The sequence below is a fragment of the Bidens hawaiensis genome, unplaced genomic scaffold (genome assembly GCF_021521415.1).
Source record: "Bidens hawaiensis isolate Kalapana, Puna unplaced genomic scaffold, B.hawaiensis_p1.1 tig00008259_1, whole genome shotgun sequence".
Classification (NCBI taxonomy): domain Eukaryota; kingdom Viridiplantae; phylum Streptophyta; class Magnoliopsida; order Asterales; family Asteraceae; genus Bidens; species Bidens hawaiensis.
In genome coordinates, this window is record NW_027491588.1 from 310,070 (window position 1) to 335,782 (window position 25,713).

The following is a 25,713-nucleotide window of genomic DNA, read 5'->3' on the forward strand; positions in this document are numbered from 1 at the left end:
GTTGCATTTATATTTTTTTCATTTATTTTTAAACATTTAAAACATAAAATAAAACTAGTGATCCATATTCATTTCTCACAATAATCCCGTTTCTCTCCTAAACATAAACCTATATATATATAACAACCAATTTTATAAAACATAAATTAAATCAAAGAATCTTGCAATTTAGAATAACGATTTGACAATTATTTTACTTCGTAGACGGCGTTGAATTTTAGGATAAAATTCTCGGATGTTACATATGAGATAAAAGACAACATAGTATACCAACGGCTTATTGATTAAATAACATTTCAGATTTACCCATGAATAATGACACAAACCGGGTCATAAAAAGGAAAAGTTCAAAATGGTTCGGTTTCGAAAATTGACGAATGTTACAATTTGGTTATTTATATTTTCATAAGAATTGCAATGCTCACTATTTACATATGAATTGTGATTAACCTAACTATATATATAAAAAAAACTAAACGTATGTATTCTCACCAACATTCGTGTTGACAAACTCTATTTTTATACATGCTACAGTACAAGTAGTTGATATTGTTCAAGATCGAATACATTAGTTTAACCTTAGGATATTTACTTCAAAATACAAAATTTTGATGTATTTGTTTCAATTATTGAATTCGTGAACTTGTTTTAATGTTAACGAAATTAAATAATTATTGTCGATTTAATTAGTGTCTTTTTAGCTACAATCCAATCAATATGTTACGCCCCGACATGTTGCACCATCTTGGTCGGGTGTGACAAGAGAGGTGGGAAGAAAGAGTAAGCATGCGTAAGAGAATGACATTTGGCAAGAGAAAACCTTTATTTATTATGTAGTATAGATTGAAGGAACTTAAATATTAAGTCCAAACTTCAAATCCTCTTACACGGCCATTACGTTATAAATATAAGTTAGATATTCTTGTAAAATTCCATGACCCAAAAAGTAGAGACCTGACAGACAATTTCCATAGAAGTGAATCCAGCCTCTATGGCCAACACGTTGAATTCTTTTGCAGTTCGTTCTTTGCCGCCAGGGTTAGCAATCAACATTATCATATCACAGCCGATGATGGTCTTAGCAGCTTCATCACTATAACTTATATCACTTTCTGGGTCTGGAATGATTGATTCCACCACCACCAGCTTACCACAATCCGATAATGCTGCCCAACAGTTCTTTAGAATCTTGAGGCAATAAGTGTCACCCCAGTCATGAAGTATCCACTAAAAGGAAAAAAAATCACTAGAGTTAACTAACAAAAAGAAAAGATTACTATTTAAACAAAGATTATATTAAAAAAAGAAGTTGATGTACCAACCTTCATGAAAATAACATCTCCTTTAGGAACACTTTCGAACATATTTCCTTCGACATGCTCCACACCTAGTCAAGAGAATCATGCCTGCTATCATTAGATCCTTTGAGAAAGGAATATATCCCAACAAACTAGGACCATTGGTAACAACTCTAACCATTTATTAATAATCAAGTAACATGACCTGACGCGGATTAGAGATCACATGTGAGGGTCTATTTAAGGGAATGGGCGTAGTTACTGCTGGATCCAGGATTTTTAGTTTGCAGGGGTCAAAGGATAATGTTATAATGGGTCATGCATGTTAGACTATTCCGAACGGATTGTAAGAAAAGAAATTATTTCAACTCATAGCAAACTCCACAAATTATATCATGGTTTTAATTAACAATGTATACAACTAAACTATTAGGTGGATTTCTGATATGATTCAAAGATTGTAATTACCATGAGTACGTGTTCATTAAATTGAATCTATATATACCTGAGCAAGGAGGTGCATCCTTAATGACATGGGGTAGGTCAAAGTTAACTCCTTTAATATTAGGGTACTTAGAAACAATAAGCTCAAGATTTGCACCTAAACCACCACCTACATCTACCAGCTCTTTGACCAATTCAAATCCCTTGTACTTTTCAAGTATCATATTCATCACTATTCTTGTATTGTCATGCATACACTTGTTAAACACCTTCTTGAATCTATTATTTTTTGCAGAATACTCAAATGCATTCATTCCATGGGCCTTGTCAAATGGGTCCCTTCCCTTAATAACAACATCTTTTAGGTGATACCTGCCCAAATAATAAAAAAAGAAAATTTGATTCAAACAATCCCAAGGACTATTAGCAAATTACAGTCGCAATGGTCTGCGACCACCATATTTGGTCCCATCTTACATCATCATTAGACTAACAGAGTTTAGCTTTCGTTAGTTGCGGATCGTTAGGACCAAATATGATATAAAATGAGACCATCATCACCAAACTCGTTAGCTAGGACTGTCATTTGTTAGTAGTCAATAGTTGGGATTATTTAAATCCAATTTTCCTAAAAAATATAAATGGTGTTCTAAATTGGTACGATATTTATTATAATAGCCATAAAATAAACTTTTCAAACAATTTTCCTAAAAATATAAATGACGGTCCCATCTTATGTCATATTTGGTCCCAATTGTCTTCGACTAACAGAAGTTTCACTTTGTTAGTCTGTTGATGACGGGGATGCATTGTTATCAAAAACTTTATTATGTGGCATCATACATGACAACAAGGCATAGATTAATAATAATAATAATAATAATAATAATAATAAGGAATATTGGTTCAACTATGCACTGTTGGCAAATAACAGTCCTAACTTCACAGTTTGGCTGGTGACGAACCCAACAAAGGTTTATTTGTTTACAACGGTCTGCGACTAAAAGAATCTTAACGCCGTAAGTTGCATGGCACCGGAAAATCATTTTTTCTCTGAAAACTAACATTTTTCTGTTGAACACCACCACTACTAACTGGCTCACCACTAACTAATATGCACCACCACTTGAGCACCATTAGTTGACTCCGATGGTGGTTTTAGGGTTTCGACGTCTTCAATAACTGAGGTTTTTACTAGAAAAATGTTAATTAAGGTTTGATCTAAGGTTACAAAGAGGTTTTAGTCAAAAATTTTGAGTTTTTCGACAAAAAAAGTGATTTTTCTGGGAAAAAACATTTTTCCGATGACCTGCAACTAACATCTTTAGGGTTCTGTTAGTTGCGGATAGCTGTAAAACAAATAAATCTTTAATTGGGATCACTACCAACCAAATGTGAAGTTATGACTATTATTTGCCAACAGAGGATAGTTGGGATTATTTAAAAACAATTTTCGTAATAGTAATACTCGATGATGATGACGATGACGATGACGAAGATGATGATAAAAGTGTTCCATAATCATGCCCTTCTTCATCCCCTACCCCTATCCCTAACATCCACATCCAACAACATAAAAAAAAACAACCTACAACCACTACCACCGTTTTCCTTTGGCTTGTCTAGCGCCACGCACCACCACCAGCCCATCGCCGTCCATTTTCACTTACACCTAACGCCGGTATCTTTGAAACCACCAACCCACCCCACCATGCATTTCACCACCACAAAAATCCGGTCACTAAATCAAGTATTAACTGAGTTTTTTTTCCAACGAATCTGCTGATATTTCTAGCAAGATCTAGGGTTTGGACTTCGATTTGAAATTAGGGGTTTTTTTCCGATTAGGAATCCACAACCCTCAAATTAGAACCTTCAGTTAACTCCTGCTACCCAGATGGAAAAAAGTGCAAGTCATCTCCGAAAAAAAATGCGTTCTAGCCGCTCCTGCAACTTCTGTCAGCTGATAATTGCAAATTGGGTAGTGGTGGCAGGTTGTGATGGTGGTGACGGCAATGGTGGTGGCCGCCATGGTGGTGGTAATGATGTAATCTATGTCATCTGCGACATAAGCCTGATTTTGCCATGTATTTGCCACATAAGCATGTATTTAACACGTATGCATGACACATCATCATTAGACTAACAGAGTTAAGCTTCCGTTAGTCACAAATTGTTAGGACCAAATATAACGTAAAATGAGACCATTAATAGCGAACTCGTCAGCAAGGACTGTTATTTGCTAGTAGTCAATAGTTCTGATTTTTTAAATCCAATTTCTCTCTCTCTCTCTCTCTCTCTATATATATATATATATATATATACATATATATATATGGGAGATTTCAAATGAGAACCCATTTGAGTTTTAAAAACTCAAAAGAACTCAGTGTAACGATTTTTTTTTCGAATTTTTTAACACATGCGTAATATATGTAGGTTACATATACGTAAAAAAAATTACAAAATTTTTTACGCACCGAGTCGACTTTTTACACATGTGTAACGGACGTAAAAGTTAGTGTAATCACTTATATCTTTATTCTCTCTCCTACTTTGACTTTTTGGTTAGATTTAATCTCAACCACATATTCCAATCCATTTAATTAAATGTGTAGCCAAGAATTGAATTCTTAAGTTCTTAAAACTCAACATGATTCTCAAAATATCCCTCCCCTATATATATGCTTAAGTTACACGGGAAGTCATTTTAATGTGAGAAGTGCGAGAAGTCATTCCAAACAATCAGATTTTTTCTTTGTTTTTTTCATTTAATTAAATACAAGGGTATAATTGGTAAATTATAATTTTTATATTAGGTTTAAGTATTAAAGTTATTGAAAGATTCATTTTCATTACTTTACTAATTTTTGTATTGTTAATTAAATATAGAAAACATTAACACCATTTTAGACTCATTCGTGCATAGCTATCTAATTAGGTTATGTTCTTTTTCTTTCAGTTTTTTAATTTATTTTAGTACAATCAACTCAACATGCTTCATTATTCCCATACACATGGGAAGAAGTGTAACGTAGTCATACATAAACACTTAAACTTACGACTTTGTCAAAATATCCTACATTGTCATACACAAGCTACAAATTATTGTTTGCATGCCCCCAACACTTACATATTTTCCTACACTCACCTCCACATGTTTGCACTTTACCATACACAAGTGATGAAGTTTCTTTGTTGATATACACAAACGATTAATGTAATGGTTTCTTAAATTACCCTACGTTACCATAAACAAAACTATTGTCTGCCATGTAACATTGTCAATCTACCCTTTCTTAAGCATGTGCATGACATACATCTTTCTCAAACTTCCTACATTGTTATATACAAACTTTTATTCTCATATATCATTCTGAAACTACTATTGTCAACAAAATCAATTAAGTTTGTGGAACTGGTAGTCAACAGCCTATACTTATCCCTATATTATTAGTCAACATCATACACTAATTGCTATTTCTTCTCATTAACAAATAAAAGTTCATACACAAAACAAAATAAACACATATAAATAAACAAATAAGAAATCATAACATATCAAATACACATACACTACACAACTGGTATATATCCTACACAGAAAAAAAAAACTCATACATTATTTCATAATATATACCTACACATGTAGAGTATACAATGTATCCTACACAAATAAGTAAATATTTTTTTATTATTTTAGAACGTTTAATAAGTAAATAATTGTTAGTAAATAGCTACAAAAAATTATTGTTATCTCTAGAAGAATGAAAATTATAAAATTTAGTATTTTTGTTATGAGAAGTATAAAATGCAGTATCGTTAGTTTGAAAATTTGGAAGGTGATATTTAATAGAAAGTTTAGGCATAGGAAAAGGGTTTGAAGTAGGGTTTAATAAAGTTGCCCATATAAGACAAGTATATCCTTTTAACTTAAAACATGTTACAATAATATAAATGGCATCTACATTTTAGACCATTGAATACACTTAATCAATGGCTAAGATCCATTTCTCGCACTTCTCGCACTAATGTCATTTCTCTCCTGAACCATCCCCTATATATATAGAGTTAAGTTTACGTGAGAAATGTTATTAATATGAGAAGAAAACACAACCAATCACATAATTTCTTTTTTATTTTCTAATTAATTAAATAGAAGGGTATGTTAGTAAAATGTCAAATTTTCTTTTTTATGTAATTATTTCTAATTAATGATAAGTTACATTACAAATCAGTATATCTTTTATTAAGTTGATTTTTATTTTATTTTACTCAGCGTATGCATATTCTTTTAGTCTGTATTTCCACGTTGAATTTGTATCTCAACAAAATTAATCTAACCAATTCTAATGTACGGGATCATAAATTGGTTTCATTTTCTTATTTTAATTTTAATTATTTATGTGACGTTCATCCAATTTCTGTATTTACACTACCACATGAATATCGCATATATATATTTCACGCATACAACAATCCTTCATATAATGGTCAAAACAAAAATAGACGATGCATGATCCATACACATACACAGAAACTTAAATAATACACCAAACTTAAATATCCAACAGACTTTGTGTGATCCCTACACAGAAACTTAAATTATATACTAATCACAATAATATCAACATTATGCATGTATAATTACTGTATACCTACATGAATTTAACAGCCTTAACAACAAACATGTGAAATAATTCATAAACGACAATTAAATAATGAATTACTACACAACCAACATACACACACACAATGTTTTTAACAACTTCACATAATTTATAATTTATAGAACAAGATTAACATGTACGTACACAAACTTTTAACATCCTACACAACTAGTATGTATTTGGAGAACCATCTTAAAATATACCTTCACAAACTTTAAGTAGCCTACACAACCAATATGTATTTGGAAAATCATATTAACATATGCCTACCCAAACTTTTAGCAGCCTGCACGCTTAACAATTTATCTATATAGTTTGGTTGTTAAATCCATGTAGTTATTAATTTCTTTTCCGTATTAACAATAGAGGATTTTAGAATATTTGTATGACTGTAGTTGTGTAGGAAAAATTGTTTCTTCATTATACTAGTAAGTGTATGAATTTATCCAGTTTGTGTAGGATAACATCCATATATAACCGAACCTTTACACATATTTACTTATGTGTAGGACTACATAAAATTATGTAGGTAGAATCAAACAAAAAAAAATTCTGTACAAAATAATCGAAACACACATGGGTTAAAAAAAACAAGTAAAAACATTGTTTTTTCAACAAACAAAATATAAATATAACCTTTTAAGTATTAAAGTCAATTTATGACAGTTTTCAAAATTGATTCTCTAAGCAAAATACAAAACTACCCTATATGCATTAAAATCAATTAAAATAAAGAAATTAAATTTACAATATTCTCATTTTTAATAACAACCATACATCAAATATAATCAATAGTTTAAATTTGTTTCTCACACTTCTCGCACTAAAATTACTTCTCTCCTGAACCATTTATGTAGCATTTTTTTAGAAATTGTATATATGGGTTATATAATACTTGCGTATTTTTTATGGTTGTATATTTAAAACTTTTGTATGTTACTGTCGGTCTATTTTTAGAAAAAGCTCATCTTTATGTGTAGTTTATTTTAATGATTTTTGTATTAAAAATTTAAGGCTAATTTAACAAAATTGAATGTAAAACCATGTAGCCTAGATTGTTCGTATATTGATACTATTATTTTTTCTATAGAGATTAATTTGTAAATATCAGTAAAATCCTTAAAGTAATCGGTAGAACAAATATTTATATTTTTTTTCAATCAGATTTATATAGCATAGGTATTTTTGTCACTTAAATAACTTAGAATGGGTTGTATGTCAATTTGTGATGGATGTATTAAATAAAGATTGAGTGGAGTTTTGTTATATATATTTGGTGATGATCTTTTATGATTAATATTGAATATATATAGTGTGATCTGCTTAATTAATAGTTTCCATATAAACTAGATAGGAAGTTTTACCATTCTACCCCTACATTTAATTAAAAGAGAAAAAGAAAAGAAAAATCTGATTGGCTGCATTGTTTTCTCACACTTCTCACAATAACTTGACTTCTCTTCTGAACTTAACTCTATATATAGAAAATGGTTCAAATAAAAATAAGGAGTTTCCTAGGAATGGTAAAAACCAATAGATTTTTTACGTGTGCGTTATAACCTATGGTGAAAGAATAATTCTAGGAACTATATCGGTTATAATGGTGAAAGCGTAATTTTAGGAAACTATGTTGGTTTTTGGTAATTTTAAATCTCAACCATTGATTAACATGATCCAATGGCTATTTTTTATTCCTAGTCTTCCTAGAAAACTACTTCTTTTTAGTATAACCCTCCCTTATATATATGATTAGGTTTATTTCAGAAGTGTTTCTTATTGCCAGAAGTGCAAGAAATAAAACCAACCAATCACAAATTTTCATTATGTATATGATTTATTTTAATCATAGGGGTATTTTAGTATAAATGATATTCCTTATTTTTGGTAACTAATTATTCTCTAGAGGCAGTTACGTATTAATTGTTTTATTATATTTTTTCTTATCATAAATTATTTTTTTTTACCCTAATTCCAGTTTGTTATAATTCTGAATTTTAACCATTTTTTTATTATTCTAACAAAACAACTACATTTTATTTTATTTTGAATATAACTATTTTTTATTATAACATATAAATAATTCAAATTCTCATTTTCGATATCTTCCTATTTACATTTTATCATCAAACAAATCTACATCGTTTTTAATTTCAATATTTTTGTATATATTATACATTTTCACTTCAAAATGCCACCTACACAATGCATAAGTAAACCTACACACGATAAAAATTATACGTATATAATTCGAAATATCACATACACAGTACATATATGAACTTAAATATTACTTAAATGAACCAACGCGTGATAAAAGTTACACATACATAATTCAAAATACCACCTACACAGTACATATATGAACCTACACATAAATTAACCGACACACGATATAAAGTGCACATACACAATTTGAAATACCACCAGCACAATACATATATGAACCAACATAGTACATAAATGAACCTACACACGAAAAATACACAAACACAATTCTAAATACCACCTACATAGTACAAAATAAACTTTATTTATTACATTAAACTACATATAATAAATAACGGATAATGCTAATAACCTACACTTGTAAAATTTTGACATACACCTTCGAGATACCATCTACACAGTACATATATGAAACTACACCGTTAAAAATAATCCTTACATAATAAAATATACGAACCCACATAATACACTACTGTACAAACATTTATTCCACCCCCCATACATACATACAAATTTGAATTCAATAGGTAACTACGCTTTCATAAAACCCTACACAAAACTGTATGTTTCTAATTTTACTACATAGATACTATACGAAAAAAATCCATAATATACAATCTACACGATCATAAATTTCTAAAAATTATATATGTATAATTTATTTGCAAAATTTTAATGAGGAAAATTAAATTGTATTAAAAATCTTATTATTGATTGAGTATAAGAAAAAAAGTAACCGTTGAATACATTAATGTATGGCTTAATGAGGCCTACACTACAAGATACAAAAAGTCTACCCTTTTTAATTAAAAATATGTCATAAATATGTATTTTTATTTACGATAATGTCATTTATATTGTAGATCATTGATTAAACATAATTAATGGTTCAGATTCATTTCTCGCACTTCTCATTGTAATATCATTTAAGATATTTATTATAATAGCTATGAAACTTTTTAAACAATTTAAAAGTTATTAACTAGACTAAAACAATTTACCACCTATTAAAACTATTTTATTTAAAACAACTTTGAAGATACCTCCCCTAAATAAATTCAAATGAGTAAATCAGCTAATTTAGCATAAGGGTTGTAGCCTAGGGTATTCAAGGAGTAAAAGTAAAATGTCCCCCCTCAAATTGTTTAGTTTAAATATTTTGGATAACTATATCTATAAAAAAAATATTGTAATCGTGATGTTTTAGGTTAGAGTAAAATGTTAAAATCGTCTTTGAGGTTTTGCCAATAATGAAATTTTCGTTTAAAATGTTTTGTTTGTGCAACTGGATCATTAAGGTTTCCAAACTTTTGTCAATTACATTCAAATCGCTAACTGTGTTAATTTTACCGTTAAGTCAAGGATAAATACGTCTTGTCACTTAAATATAAGAAGGAGCATTTTGACATAAAGTGCAAATTAAAATTAAAAAGAAATCTCATGTCTATAATCATGTTTGATTTCAATCTATACGACATATAATAAATTAGATAAGGGTAAATTAAGACACCTAATTTTAAAAGTTTTACAAATGCTCATGTGTGTATGTAGTAATAAAGGTAAATTTGTCTTTTAAACATAATTCATTAAACTTACAAGTTTGCTCCTTCATCTTTAATCATATTATGTTTTTAGCTTCAGTTTTAAACTAGCTTCCCACCACAGTTTTTAAACGACAATAACTTTTCACACGTTAATATTTTTATAAAAAAAACTATACCATAAAAATTAGCATTTTATTCTCTTTAACTTGAATATGATATTGTTTTAATTTTTTTTTCAATTTAAAGAAAATTAATATGTTACCTAGGGTGTTTAATGCCGGATTTGATGGTTTTTAAGTTAAACTTGTGAGTCTAACCGTTATTACCGTTTTTTGTCGTCCAAAACCTTAAGTGAATCATCGAAAATTGAAACCTAACTGTCATTAGCGGTCTTGTTCTGGTTCGGTTTCACAGTTTAAGCTTTGTTAATAAATTTTATTTAAAATAATTATTAATTTAACTGTACCATCAATCCTAACTAAGCATCAACAAAATATGATAGTTTGAGAGTATAAGAATGATAATTCTAGCAATAAAAATGGTAAACATTAATGGAAGACCTAGGATGCGAAACAATAACATGAACAAAGATTATAACAAATCATACTGGAATTAGGTTAATCTAAAGTTGTACTATCCAAGTTTACTTATATGAAAAAAGACTTTCGTCAATTTTTTTTACCTAACTTAATGAAAAAAACCGCGAACCATATAATAAAACATATCTAACAGTAAATAATAAAAAAAGATTAAAATGCATTCAACATACGGTCGGCTTCCTGTATAAACCGCGAACCAAACCGTTCGCTACAGCTTGAAAATTTTGAAACTGACCAACCGACCAAAAGTAAAAAAACCAATTATGAAATTACACCGATAGCCGATTTAAACTATTTCAAGGTTTTAAACCAAACAAAAACAAAAAAAAGAAGTGGTAACATCTTTATGGTTAGCAAAGGTTAGGATGCTACACTTTCTTGACATGATACCTTATCTACTTAATTTACTACCGGTGCTAGGATATCATGTCGCAGGATCCAATTTGTATGACCATATGTAGAGGAATTATTAGATGGTGAAAAAAGGTATTGTCATGTCACTGCTACGTATACAGACTGATATTCACTAACTTTTTACACAAAACGTGTCACTGCTACGTATACAGACTGATATTCACTAACTTTTTGCACAAAACGTGTAATGTTTTAAATGAAAACACAATTATATTTATTTAATCTCTTTTAAAATATGGAAATGTAAGTGAGGTATTTGATTGATTGTTGATGAAGAGGTAGGTCCCAGCAGAGACCAGTTGGTCCCGCAAGACTCACCTTCAACAGGGTTGTCTGCGCAAAGGCCATCTGCTCCCGCAGGACCCACCATGCTCATAGAATCTTACGCGCAGTACGCAAGCTGTACACGCAGGGAAAGCCTCCCAATGGTGAAGTACCCCGCCTGTTCCCGCAGTTGCGGATACAAGCCATCAGGGAAGGCTACCCGCAGACAGCAGGGCTACACGTACAAGACTAGCTACTTCAGCAGTCACATGAAGGCATGAGCAAGGCGGGAACAATCCCGCCCAAATGAGCCAGTCTGATTCTGAAAGATCTTTTGTACCATACCTACCAAGGTATGGATAGGACAGACGATCTGACCAGAACAGCCCATGAGCCAATCACAGGGTGACAGCTCACCGACAACAGTGCGAGGAGGAGCACCCTCTAGTACTGTTTGTCACTATTAGCCGCTGCCTACTCACCAACCCTCACTGTGGAGCAGGCGCAGCCTACAGTTGGTGGAATAGTATTACTGTTGGCCGTAACCTATTCACCAACCAGCATGGCCTGCGTACAATCCACAGTCAGTGGGACGTGCATGGTCTACAGTTGGTGGAATAGTGCAGCCGACTTTATTACTGTTGGCTGTAACCTACCCACCAACCAGTATGGCCTGTGCGTAATCCACTGTTGGTTGAACAGGAATACTATTCAGCCGGCTGTACCTTCTAGAAAACCTACCTTCGGCTATAAATACTCCAATATCTTGGAATGGTAAGATCATCTACTATCTCGTATAACTTACTTGATAATTGCTCTAATAGTATTCATATACTTTTATATTCAAAGAGCAATATAGACTGATTCTCACACCGGAGGGTGGTCACAAGGAGGAACCCCCCCCTTCTCAGTGACGAGCTTACGGTGTCTGTTTTGCAGGTTCCCTAAAGTACAACTTACTCTGCTGGACCTAACCTTCGTGGGAAACATTATCTAGCCCCCAGATTATCCATAATCTGCCCGGGGTCACTTAGTGTTTCTTCATTGGCGCCATCCGTGCATAAAGCTAGAACTACATCTTTCTCCAGTTTTTCAAAACTTCCAAGATGACTAGAGAAATTCCGGTAACCACAACCCCAGCCACTGGGGTTAACACCGGCAACACAATGTTTACAAACACTACCCCAGCCACCCAAGCTGGGGCAAGTGAAATACATTTTACGAACACTACCCCAGTCACTCATGTAGGGGCAAGTGGAGTAAATATTCCACTGGGATTCACTGATGCCCAGCTGGAAAAACGACCTCGAGCCCCTCGCCAAACACTTGATCAAGTGAAGGCATGGGCCGAGGCACGTCAAAGAGAATTTCAGGCTGAGTTGGACGAACGCTTGCGTTCAGTCCAACAAGCTGAGGAATTCGGTAGTACTCGCCAGCACCTCAACATGAGTAGTGAGCACGAGTACTCAGACGGCGAGGGGGAAGACTCCGACACCGACGCGAACCCTCGCCATAGGGCGAAAGGGAAGCGTAAGGAAACGGATCCCCAGCCAAAAAGGAACTTTGGGGAAGCATTCCAACCAGTCACGGAAAAAAGCTCTCGCGACTTCTCCAAGGCCTTTAGACCTACTGCTACAAACGCAGGAAGGTCAAAATTTGCAAGGGACATTGCAGAAGCAATCGCCCCGAGGAGTGCCAAACAAATGTCCAACGTTGGCACATACGATGGTCTATCCGACCCAGATGACCATCTGAACAGGTTCATTGCGGGGGCAACCGTCAGTAACTGGACGGAACCCACGTGGTGCTACATGTTCCAGATGACTCTGGTAGGAGCAGCCAGAGCATGGTTCGACCGTTTACCGGTCCACCACATTTATGACTGGGCAGACTTCCAGAACAAGTTCAGTCAACAGTTTAGTCAACAGAGGAAACACACTGAGGAGCAGTGGACGATCCTCAACTGTGTCAGAGAAGAGGATGAATCCTTACTAGACTTCATCACCCGCTTCAACTCCAAGAAGGTGAGTCTGGGCAACATCAGTGAAGACCTCGTTCGCGCCGCTTTCATTCAGGGCGCTGAATACCCAGAACTCATCCGCACTCTGACGGGTAAAGACGGTATGCCATCCACGTGGGATGCCATAATGACGGCAGCCAAGCGCTTTGCCGAAACAGAGAAACAGCTGGGAAGAGATCTCCCCCACAATACAAACCTCTACACGCAGAGGACAAGGGAGAATAATGTAAGAACCGCCCGGCTAAACAAAAAGAGGCGGCAAGGTATTTGGCAGTCAAGGATAAACTTTGACGCCCCCTCAAGCTCTCGCCCTCTGGTTGGCGGAAGGGACAAAACGCACCCTTTGAACCGAAAAAACCGCTGGACGCCACTCACCAAGAGCGTCACGGAGATATTTGCCACGGAAAAACTGCCATGGCCAAAAGCTCCAGTGATCCGACAGAAACCCAATGCGGATCAAAGCAAGTCTTGTGACTTCCATGGGACAAAGGGCCATAGCACTGAGGAGTGCACATCCTTGAGGGACATCGTCGAGACATTCGTCAAGGATGGGAGGCTCGCACACCTCGTGGCATCTATCAAGAAGGGAGGAAGGAACGACAACAGGTACAGGGGTAACGGACGGAAGCCCGTCGACATTAGCATCAACATGGTCCATGGTAAGGTCAGAGGAAGAAAGAGACCAATGACCGAATCATGCGCATGGAAGGAAGCAGAAGTGCGCTTCCCGCGAGTGCCGGGAGGCCCAAACAAAGAAGGCCCCATTGTCATTAAAAGCCAGCTGGGGCACTACATCACCTCCCGCACCCTCGTTGACAATGGCGCATGGTCGACAGTGATGTACAGGCAGTTCTTCGACAAGCTCGATGATGAAGACAAGGAACGCCTGGAGACGGTCTACGCTTCAATGGAAGGGTTTGACGGCAGCATGAACACTCCCTTGGGCATCCTATCTTTCCCCGTCACTCTCACTGATGGGAATTATTCACGCACGGAGGATGTGGATTTTGTTGTGATGAAAAAACCACATCATACGTATGACATCCTATTCGGGAGAGACGGGATGGCAAGATTCAACGCTGTGGTATCCTCAGTCCACGGCATGATGGGATGGCCAACAACTGAAGGCGTAGCGATGATCACGGGCATTCCCCAGGTATGCATCGCATCTGTCTCCTCTAAACCCAAACCGAAGATGGCCAAACAAACCATCACTGAGCCTGAACAGTGGGCATTCAATGGGAAATATCCCGATCAGGCCGTTACCATTGGCCCGACAATTGTTGATCCAACACGCACCTTACTCAAGCGCTTACTGCAGCGAAACGCAGACATCTTCGCGTGGACACCAGCCGACATGACTGGTGTACCCCGGGGAAAGGCAGAGCATAAGCTCAAATGCGATCCGGCCGTAACGCCGATCGTACAAAAGCGCAGAGTAATGGGGCCCGAGCAAACCAACGCGTGCAGAACCCAAGTCAAGGAACTCCTTGATGCGGGCATCGTGCGCGTTAGCAAATATCAAACATGGGTTGCAAATCCCGTAATGGTACCGAAGAATAACAAACAATGGCGCATGTGCATAGATTTCAAAGATTTGAATAAAGCATGCCCCAAAGATTGTTATCCGTTGCCAGAAATTGATCTCAAGGTGGATTCGGTGGCACCATTTCGCCTTAAATGCTTCTTGGATGCGTATAAGGGGTACCATCAAATCCACATGGCTGTGGATGACCAGGACAAAACCGCCTTTCGGACGCCCGATGGCACATTTTGTTATAAAATGATGCCGTTCGGACTTAAGAACGCGGGGTCCACGTACCAACGACTAATGGACAAAGAGTTTCACGCCCAAATTGGGAGAAACTTGGAAGTCTATATGGATGATTTGGTCATCAAAAGCCCCGAGCCAGAGACGATGTTGAAAGACATTGAGGAAACTTTCAACACGCTCAGAAAGATAAACATGAAGCTCAACCCGAGCAAGTGTTCATTTGGGGTGGAAGAAGGGAAGTTCTTAGGGGTCATTATTACTAAAGATGGCTTCAGAGCGAACCCTGAAAAGGTCGAAGCCATTGTCAAAATGGAATCACCTACCACCATAAAACAGGCTCAAACACTTAATGGACGACTAGTCGCGCTTAACCGCTTTTTGGCAAATCATGCGGATAGGTCGTTCCCTTTTGTGTCAACACTAAGAAATTGTTTAAAGAAAACGCACTTCCGCTGGACACCAGAAGCGGAAGCAGCTTTCCAGGAGATTCGATCACGCCTGATCGAACTCCCAACACTCACAGCACCACAAGCGGGAGAGGAGTTGATCCTATACCTCTCCGCAACAGATAGAGCAACCGGGGCAGTCCTGCTTGTAGAACGAAAAGGCATCCAGATGCCAATCTATTATGTTAGCCGCGTGCTGGCAGACGCGGAAACCCGGTACTCTACCCTGGAAAAACTGGTCTTGGCACTTATACACGCTTCACGCAGGTTGAGACGATATTTCCAGGGTCACCCAATCACTATTCTCACCAACTTCAAACTCTCAAATGTTCTAGGCAAACCCGAGTTATCGGGACGCCTAGCCAAATGGGCAATTGAATTGGGAGAATATGCGATTCAATACAAGCCGAGACCAGCCATTAAAGGCCAGGTCCTGGCTGATTTTATTGCTGAAGTCCCCGCTGCGCGGGAGAAAGAGTGCCAGGAGGAGGTTCAACCCTCCCCAGCACACGAAATCGATGAGGTCTGGCGACTCTATACTGATGGAGCAGCTAGTAACGAGGGTTCAGGCGCAGGGTTAAAATTAACAAACCCAGCAGGCCAGGAATATACTTATGCTATTCGGCTGGATTTCCCAAGTACGAATAACGAAGCTGAATATGAAGCATTCCTGGCCGGATTGAGGATTGCGCGTAAAATGGGTGTAAAAAATTTGGAAGCCCATGTAGATTCCATGCTAGTGGCAAACCAAATAAACGGGACGTACAAATGACACAATGGCCCTGTACCTTGCCCAGGCCAAAGCCATCATGCGCGATTTTAATGATTGTAAAGTGATACATGTCAAGCGCAGCGAAAACAAATCTGCGGATGCGTTAAGCAAGCTTGCATCACTGGCCTTCACCCACTTGGGTAAGGACATCCGCGTGGAACTCCTCGAAACACCATCAGTCCCGCACAAGGAAATTTGTGTCATCCAAACCGGTACAGAAACATGGATGACCCCAATAATAAAATACCTTGAAGCAGGAACGTTACCAGAGTCGAAGTCACAGGCAAGAAAACTACGCTGTAAAGCACTGAATTATCAGCTGGTCAATGACACCCTTTACAGACGTAACTTTCTTGGCCCATTGTTAAGATGCGTGGACAACCAAGATGCTGACTACCTCCTAAGGGAGGTTCACGAAGGCATCTGTGGAGTACACGCAGGCCCCCGCGCTGTGGTAGCCAAGCTAAACAACGCGGGATACTTCTGGCCGGGTATGCATATGGACGCGTTGGCATACATCAGAAAATGCAGATCTTGTCAGCTTTACGCACCCAACACGCATCGCCCGAAAAATGAACTTGTTCCTGTCACTTCCTCATGGCCATTTCAGAAGTGGGCCATTGACGTGACAGGCCCATTTCCAACAGCAGCTGGGAATGTTCAGTTCCTAGTGGTGGCCATTGACTACTTCACCAAATGGATAGAAGCGAAACCTTTAGCCCAAACAACCGCAAAGCATATCAAAAAATTTATTTGGGAATTTATTATTTGCCGTTTTGGACTTCCACAGAATTTGGTAAGCGACAATGGCACCAACTTTGCTGACAAGAAGCTACAGCAGTGGCTGAAAGAACTTCAAATCACCCACACCTTTACCTCAGTGGCACACCCGCAAGGTAACGGTGAGGTAGAAAGAGCAAACAAGAGCATCGTCGAAGGCATCAAGAAAAGACTCTTGGAACACAGATCCGGCTGGGTGGACGAGCTTCCGCACGTCCTTTGGGCAAACAGAACGCTGAAGAAGACCAGTACGGGAGAAACCCCGTTCAGTCTCACTTATGGCACTGAAGCCATGATCCCAGTCGAAATCGGTTTACCCTCACCAAGGGTCTTAATCCAACCAGAAGACAATGATGCGGAAAGACGGTTAGACCTTATGCTAACCGAAGAGCGCAGAGACTTAGCCGCCGTGCGTGAAGAAAACTACAAACGACAAATGCAAAAGTACTACAACACGCGGGTAAAACTCTGCAACTTCAAGGAAGGAGACTACATACTGCGTAACAACGAGGCTTCGAACCAACAACGCCCAGGAAAGTTGGCCCCGATTTGGGAAGGGCCATACATCATCAAAGAAGTTCTGGGAAAGGGCGCGTACCGGCTCGAAAGGCTCGATGGCACTCCCATCCCTAGAACATGGAATGGAGCTCAATTACGCAAATGTTATATGTAGATCAATTCCAACTTGTAAAGAAAAGGCCTAGAGCCACTTCTAATGGAAATGATTCTCCTTTCACGATGTATTGATAGCTTGTAACCTATGAACTTCCCTTACGGGAAGAAGTAGTTGCGTGTGGAAGGCGGCAATACCCGCATAAACACAACGCCAAAATGTTAAAGTTCCTAAGGAAAACCTACACGCAGGTCAGATGTAGGTAAAGTTTAGCCATCCTTGGAAGTGCAAGTGACGGTCTTACCCGCACAATCACGAACAAGGAAGCCAAACTTAACTTACCGTCTACCACGTTATAAGGTTAACTTATGAACACTAAAAAAAAAAAAAAAAAGGACAAGAAAAACCTACACGCAGGTCAGATATAGGTCTAAAGTTAAAGCCATCCTAGTAAGTGCAAGTGACGGTTACACCCGCACAATCACGAAAGAGGGAGCGAAAACTTTAGTCCATTATCAACCACGTTCAAAGGTTTAACTTAATGCCTTAGAAATTTTGAAAAACCTACACGCAGGTCAGATAAAGGGTAAAGATTAGCCATCCTACCAAGTGCAAGTGACGGTTTTACCCGCACAATCACGAAGGAGGAGGCGAAACTTTAACCCATTATCAACCACGTTCAAAGGTTCTTATTCTAAGCACTTGGGAAATTGCTAATTTAAACTAAGTATGCAAGTCATAAGTTTATAAAGCAAAGAACCCAAGGAAATAACAATCTTATACGCAAAGAGATTAATATTTCACAATCAATTACAAGGGCTGGGTAACTACCCGCCTAAAAGAAATCTATACAAAGCTAAGTCTATCCTAGCAGCGGGAAGGGATCTTCAGGATCAGGCTTCAGGGCCACCTCCGCTTGGGCCAGCACCATCAGAGCGCGGCTGCCCAAGGAAAGCCTTAAGGATGTTTAGCCCATCATCAGCAGCAGCGACTTCATTCACCTTCTCCACCACTGGATGCGGGAAGGCAGCATACTGATTCACAGCTTGGTCATAAGCAGCTTCAGTATTAACATTGAATAAAGGGAAGTTGGAGGGCGGAAAGCCTCTCTCAGCAAACCCTAGACCAAGCAGGAAGCCAGTCTTCTGCCCATCCTCATGAGAAGCGTTGAGGGCTGCGCTCATTGCATCGTCGTAAGAGGTCTCTGAGAGGACCTGACGCACAACCTACAAAAGAATACTTAGAACATTTTCTAATTACAAGCAGAAAGCGTAAAGAAAAAGAGGATACCTGAGGCAACGCTTCTCGAAGCAACCATTGGAGGGTAGCTTGACTTTCTTTACAAGCACGTTCGGCTCCGCTTTTATCAAGGTTGGCAAGTTGAACTTCCTTGGCGGCAGCTTCTTCGACGCTTTTGAGTTTCCTTTCAGTACGGTCAAGCACCCCCCTCTGGTCAAGGATCTCCTGCAGCTTCTTGGCATCTTCCATTGCCAAGGCGTCATGAGCATGCTGAAGAGCCTTTAATTTGCATTTAAGCTGCTCATTCTCTTCGCGAAGTGGCTCAGCAACAGCTTCAGCCTTGGCAGCCCTCTCAGTTGAGTTTCGCGCAGTCTCCTTGGCCAGCCGAAGCTGTTCATTCACAGCTTGGGCAGCCTTGGAGCGGGCCTCGAGTCGCGCCTGGACTTCAACCTCAAGGGCCTTGAATGCCTTCTCCTTCTCGGCTGCGGCAGCGGCCAACTGCCGGTTCTCCTCCCGAAGAGCCCGCGCTTCAGATATATCTTTGGCGCGAGCTGCTTTTAACTTGTCGTTTTCACGACAAAGCAGCTCGACGCGGGGCTGCGTTCGGGCCTGGAGAACCCGAAGCTCATTGGTTAGCCTACCCTCTTGGTAGCTAGCCATGGCTTCCCCCAACGCACCATGAGGAGCAGCGTGGCGAGCCCAGTCCACGCACTCCACAGGGGTGCGAAGGGTTGTTCCTCGGCGTATGTTCCATCTTGGAACATACACTTCATTGGAATCCGACACTGCAAAAGAAACAAAGGCAGTTAGGAAAAGATGATAAAAATATGTAAAGGAAAAATAACCCTACGTACCTGTAGGGTCAATAACAGGCCGATAGCCGCCAAACCCATCACCTGAACCTAAAGGAAATCCATCCAACAGGTCAGGCAGACGGGAAGGTGGCATAGATCGGCGGGAAGCCTGGCGCATACCTGAAGGTCCGGCCGTCGGTGCCGGTGGCGCAGGTATAGTGGCAGCCGCTGTGGTAGCCATGGTTGGCGCCACCTCCTCAGCAACAGTAACCGCCGGCTCCGTGAAAGATGCGGTAAAAATTGCACTCACGGCCGGCGGAGACACCTTCTCAGCTGGAACAGCCTCAGGAAGGCTGGAACCAGCGGAAGCAGGCGTAGACGCCTGGGTCGATGCCTCGGGAAGGCTGACCGAGCCTACCGTCATTGGCGGGGGAATACTTGCTCCAACTCCACCCTGGAATGCGTCAACATCCACACCTACACAAGCAAAAGTGTTAGAAAAATTTATTTTAAACAAATCTAGACAAGAATTATGGGGGTACTTACGGGGTTTCTTGAGCTTGAACGCACGGACGAGCGGGGGCGAACCCGATGGAGCCGGCCTCTTGCCACCAGTAACCGTCGTTGCCGCTGCCTCCTCGGAGGTGACACCTGCAGCCTCCGGAGCGGTGGTCTCTTCACCACCGGGCTTCCCCGCCACCTCTGCATTATCTGACTCCGAGTCAGATAGGACTACCGGGTCGGCCGTAGAGGCCACCTTCTCCTTGCCCTTCGCGACGGCAGCCTTTCTCTTCCGCACCAGTGGAGGACCTTCTGCGGATTCCTCAGAAGAAGAAATGTCATGAACTCCAGCAGCAGGCACAGCTTTGAGAGGTTCAGGGTGGAAGATAGGCTTACCTGGCCGACGGTGGCTCAGGATCTCTTGGCCTGGCGGGTAAACCTCCACAAACCGACCCGCAGTCTGCTCGAGGATGGGCAACTCGTTCTCGTCCAGAGCACGAGTACCCATCCGCGCAGGACCATCTTCCTCCCGCGGATTCAGGAGCGACTGAAGATCGTTACCCTCTGAAATCAACAAAAAAGTTAGAAAAAATCGTAGTCAGTAAAAAAGAAACAAGACATACCATAAGGGGTAGAGTTCGAACCATATTCAAGGACGATCGGAACCTTATCCGCATTCGCCGCCTTCCACACCCGGCTCATCCCCAGCATCACCATCGCCGACTCCGGAAAACGAAAAACCGGGGACTGGACCCGGGATATCTTCGAAAACCATTCCGCCTCCTCGTAGTTAAGGGCGGGAAGGTTCGGAAGCGCCTGGCCATTCTTAAACTTCATGGCGATGGGGACGGCGCGAGCGGATATGAAGAAGAACTCTCTTCTCCATGAGCGAAGACTCCGCTCGGTGGTACAAATCTTTAAACCCTTTATACGGGTTGTAAGAGTGTACCACCCCTGGATGCACCTCCAAGTGTAGAAGGTCATCAGACGGTCAACAAAGGGCTCAAGGCCCAGTATCCGGCACACCCACTCAAAGTGCCGGACCTTGGCAATGGCCATGGGGTGCACCTCTGTCAGGTGCACACCGTGCCTCTCCAGGACACGGTACACAAACTTTGTCAACGGAAACCTAAGGTTTCCGTAGACAAAGAATGCAGCATAAACCCCGATCTTGCCACTAGGGGCATCGTACACAGTATGGTGGGGTTCAGGAAACTCAGGCTCGAGAGACTCGAGCATGAACTTCCTGACGATATACTGGTACAGATCGACAGGAAGAGAACACTGGCATTCGCCAGCAGTCTTCTGATCATCAGTATCATGAGAAGACATGGTGGAAAAAAGAAAAAGATTTCAGAGTAAGGCTTTACTGAACAGAAAAATTTGCCGGAAATTACTTGAGAAGAAGAAGAAAGGTGAAAGTGTGAATTACAGATAACTCTCTTCCCCTTTATATAGTAATCGCAATTAATGCGGTGAATTTAATGCGGAGGAGAGAGAAATCAAAGGTGCAATGAAACTATGACACGTGGCAAAAAGCAGGCTGGCAACAGCTGTTGAAAGGACGTGTGCCAGTAATTTCGCGCCCACGCGCCTGAAAAAGCGACTGGAATGACCATGTTCTGTCACGTCACCATAACTTCCTGCACGTCCTGACAGTCAGAAGAAACTGACGCGCGACGTTTCAGAGGTTTGGACTGTTCTTATCTTTTCACCAACTCTTCGAATTTCAAAATTCAAAATTCGAAAATATTAAAAAGTAAGCGGGAAAATCCCCCCTTACCTTGGCAAACAAGTAACCGTAAGACGGATGCGGGTACAGTGTTAAGGCGAAACCCTTCACACACCTAGCACCCGCAGGGAATTGAAGCCAAGAAAACCTTGGCAAACAAGTAACCATAAGACGGATGCGGGTACAGTGTTAAGGCGAAACCCTTCACATACCTAGCACCCGCAGGGAATTGAAGCCAAATATTCCTCGGCAACCAAGTAACTATAAGACGGGTGCGGGTACAGTGTAAAGGCAAAATCCTTCACATACCTAGCACCCGCAGGGAATTAACGCCAGGAATACCTTGGAAGTAAAGTAACCGTAAGACGAGCGCAGGTACAGTGTTAAGGCAAAACCCTTCACATACCTAGCGCTCCGCTGGGAATTGAAACCAAGAAGGATCTTCTGGGCAATGCTTGCGGAAACGGAAATAACATCCCCGCATAGCGGGAGCGTCGAGAACTACGTTGTTTGAAGCTCCAAGATGGAATTGGTGGTCTTAACATAATTGATCACTATGTTCGAAACTACCAAAACCTCATGGAAAATACATACAACTGGGACTCAATGCTCCTGACTTGCGAGGAGGTTACAGACCTACCCGCATCATACCCAAAGACCAAGCAGGAAACTCGGGCATTTCTGCAAGTGACAAGGACTTCCCATGGAAAACCTTACAAAACCCTTTTCAAAACCCTTTGCTTAAGTCCAAAAGTTCACCTCACTTTATTAAACACGCATGAGAAGAACATTGGACTGGGGGGACTTGAAGAGGTAGGTCCCAGCAGAGACCAGTTGGTCCCGCAAGACTCACCTTCAACAGGGTTGTCTGCGCAAAGGCCATCTGCTCCCGCAGGACCCACCATGCTCATAGAATCTTACGCGCAGTACGCAAGCTGTACACGCAGGGAAAGCCTCCCAATGGTGAAGTACCCCGCCTGTTCCCGCAGTTGCGGATACAAGCCATCAGGGAAGGCTACCCGCAGACAGCAGGGCTACACGTACAAGACTAGCTACTTCAGCAGTCACATGAAGGCATGAGCAAGGCGGGAACAATCCCGCCCAAATGAGCCAGTCTGATTCTGAAAGATCTTTTGTACCATACCTACCAAGGTATGGATAGGACAGACGATCTGACCAGAACAGCCCATGAGCCAATCACAGGGTGACAGCTCACCGACAACAGTGCGAGGAGGAGCACCCTCTAGTACTGTTTGTCACTATTAGCCGCTGCCTACTCACCAACCCTCACTGTGGAGCAGGCGCAGCCTACAGTTGGTGGAATAGTATTACTGTTGGCCGTAACCTATTCACCAACCAGCATGGCCTGCGTACAATCCACAGTCAGTGGGACGTGCATGGTCTACAGTTGGTGGAATAGTGCAGCCGACTTTATTACTGTTGGCTGTAACCTACCCACCAACCAGTATGGCCTGTGCGTAATCCACTGTTGGTTGAACAGGAATACTATTCAGCCGGCTGTACCTTCTAGAAAACCTACCTTCGGCTATAAATACTCCAATATCTTGGAATGGTAAGATCATCTACTATCTCGTATAACTTACTTGATAATTGCTCTAATAGTATTCATATACTTTTATATTCAAAGAGCAATATAGACTGATTCTCACACCGGAGGGTGGTCACAAGGAGGAACCCCCCCCTTCTCAGTGACGAGCTTACGGTGTCTGTTTTGCAGGTTCCCTAAAGTACAACTTACTCTGCTGGACCTAACCTTCGTGGGAAACATTATCTAGCCCCCAGATTATCCATAATCTGCCCGGGGTCACTTAGTGTTTCTTCAGTTGACTTGTTGCCCCGCCTCTGGATCCCCTTCCTCCGTTATCATAGTAGCGCTCAAAGGAGCTTCCCCGGCCCCCCTACCCCACTACACCTATTCTAAGGAAGCTAGATATAAGAGCTGTTAAAAACAAAAAGCTAGATATAAGAAGTACATATAGATAACTAACCAACAATCAATGAGTACTTTATCGTAGGTAAGGAGAAGCGATGACGCATGAGACGTCCCGTCTTGTCTTCGAACATAATTCTTGGACATAGCTGTCATGCCATACAAGTTCTTAGAATCTCCTTGGCCATCCTTTACTACGGTTGATGTGAGCACCGAGTAGCTAGCGAGAAACCGAAGAATCCGTTCAATTAATGCCGGGGTTTCGGGGGTTCTTTTTGGAAGATTGGAAGCAAGATCAAAACAAGAGAAGCGGGCACCAGGAGTCTTCGCCATGATCTCAAATAGATCGAGTTCTATAGCGGTTTTAATGACCATAGGAAGAACTATGCGCTCATTGATTTGATGTACTCTAAATAGCCCTTCCTCTTCTTCGGACATCTTGTAAGAGTCCATGGTTGAAGGAAGTGATTTGGTGAGCCTTAGTTTTGTATTGTGATATATATATATATACACCACTCAAAAGTATTATTATTTTTAATAAATATATTTTCACTTTCCAATAACCGTTATTTCACTCAAATTAGTATTATTGCCTACAGCTTGCTAGTGGATGGGAAACGTCACATCAACACCTCAAAATAGTATTAGGCCGTGTGAAGTTGACAGCTTCTTACTTTCATCTTCATCTCTGTAATTACACAAAAAACACTATATTTTTCTTTTATATTCAATTAAATAATACTTTTTATATCTTTATTATTATAGTTTTATCTCTTCTCTACTCACAACCACTTCAACAAATACTAAAAAATAAATAGGAGCAAACAAAATTTCCTCAAATTTACAAAATATCACTGCATTTTCTTTCTCCATCCTATAATTTACACTCACAACCACTCCCAATCCTACCCTAAAATTTGTAAAATCCCTTTACATAATTTTAAGGGATAGGTTGAGAATGCTCTTATAGAGAAGTTATGCATCATGTGATGCCATGTCACCATATGACATTATACACAAAAGGTGTATAGTGGATAACCCATTCCAATCATTGTTCCATTATTATTTTATAATACATATATATATATACACACACACATATACATGAGAGATTTCAAATGAGAACCCCTTTGAATTTTAAAAACTCGAAAGAACTCAGTGTAACGATTTTTTTTTCGAATTTTTTACACATGCGTAATATATGTAGGTTACATACATGTAAAAAAATTACAGAATTTTTTACGCACCGAGTCGACTTTTTACACATGTGTAACGGACGTAAAAATTAGTGTAACCACTTACATCTTTATTCTCTCTCATACTTTGACTTTTTTGTCATATTTAATCTCAACCATATATTCCAATCCATTTAATTAAATGTGTAGCATAGAATGAAAATTTTAATTTCTTACAACTCAACATGGTTCTCAAAAGATCTCTCCCATATGTGTGTGTGTGTATATATATATATATATTAAATAAAACATAAACACACTTCCACCAATCGTTCTCCACCCCAGTCATCACCCCATCAATCACAATCCTTCAACGCCGCCGTTGTGGAGGAAGCGCCCCCACCTCCATAGCCTCTAAGGCGCCCCTTAGGGGGGGGGGGGTTATAAGTGGGGAAGG

At 39.8% G+C, this 25,713-nt stretch overlaps 1 protein-coding gene across 1 annotated transcript; it reads right to left on the reverse strand.

Moving 5' to 3' along the window:
- Positions 1-870: 870 nt before the first annotated feature.
- LOC143637383 (caffeic acid 3-O-methyltransferase-like) lies at positions 871-24,540 on the reverse strand. The gene is made up of 4 exons (XM_077104782.1): positions 24,140-24,540; positions 1,804-2,114; positions 1,323-1,387; positions 871-1,227 (listed from the first exon to the last, which is right to left on the reverse strand). Exons 1-4 carry the CDS (start codon positions 24,532-24,534, stop codon positions 913-915), a joined length of 1,086 nt encoding a protein of 361 aa, XP_076960897.1. The 5' UTR covers positions 24,535-24,540; the 3' UTR covers positions 871-912.
- Between the last annotated feature and the right edge of the window lie 1,173 nt (positions 24,541-25,713).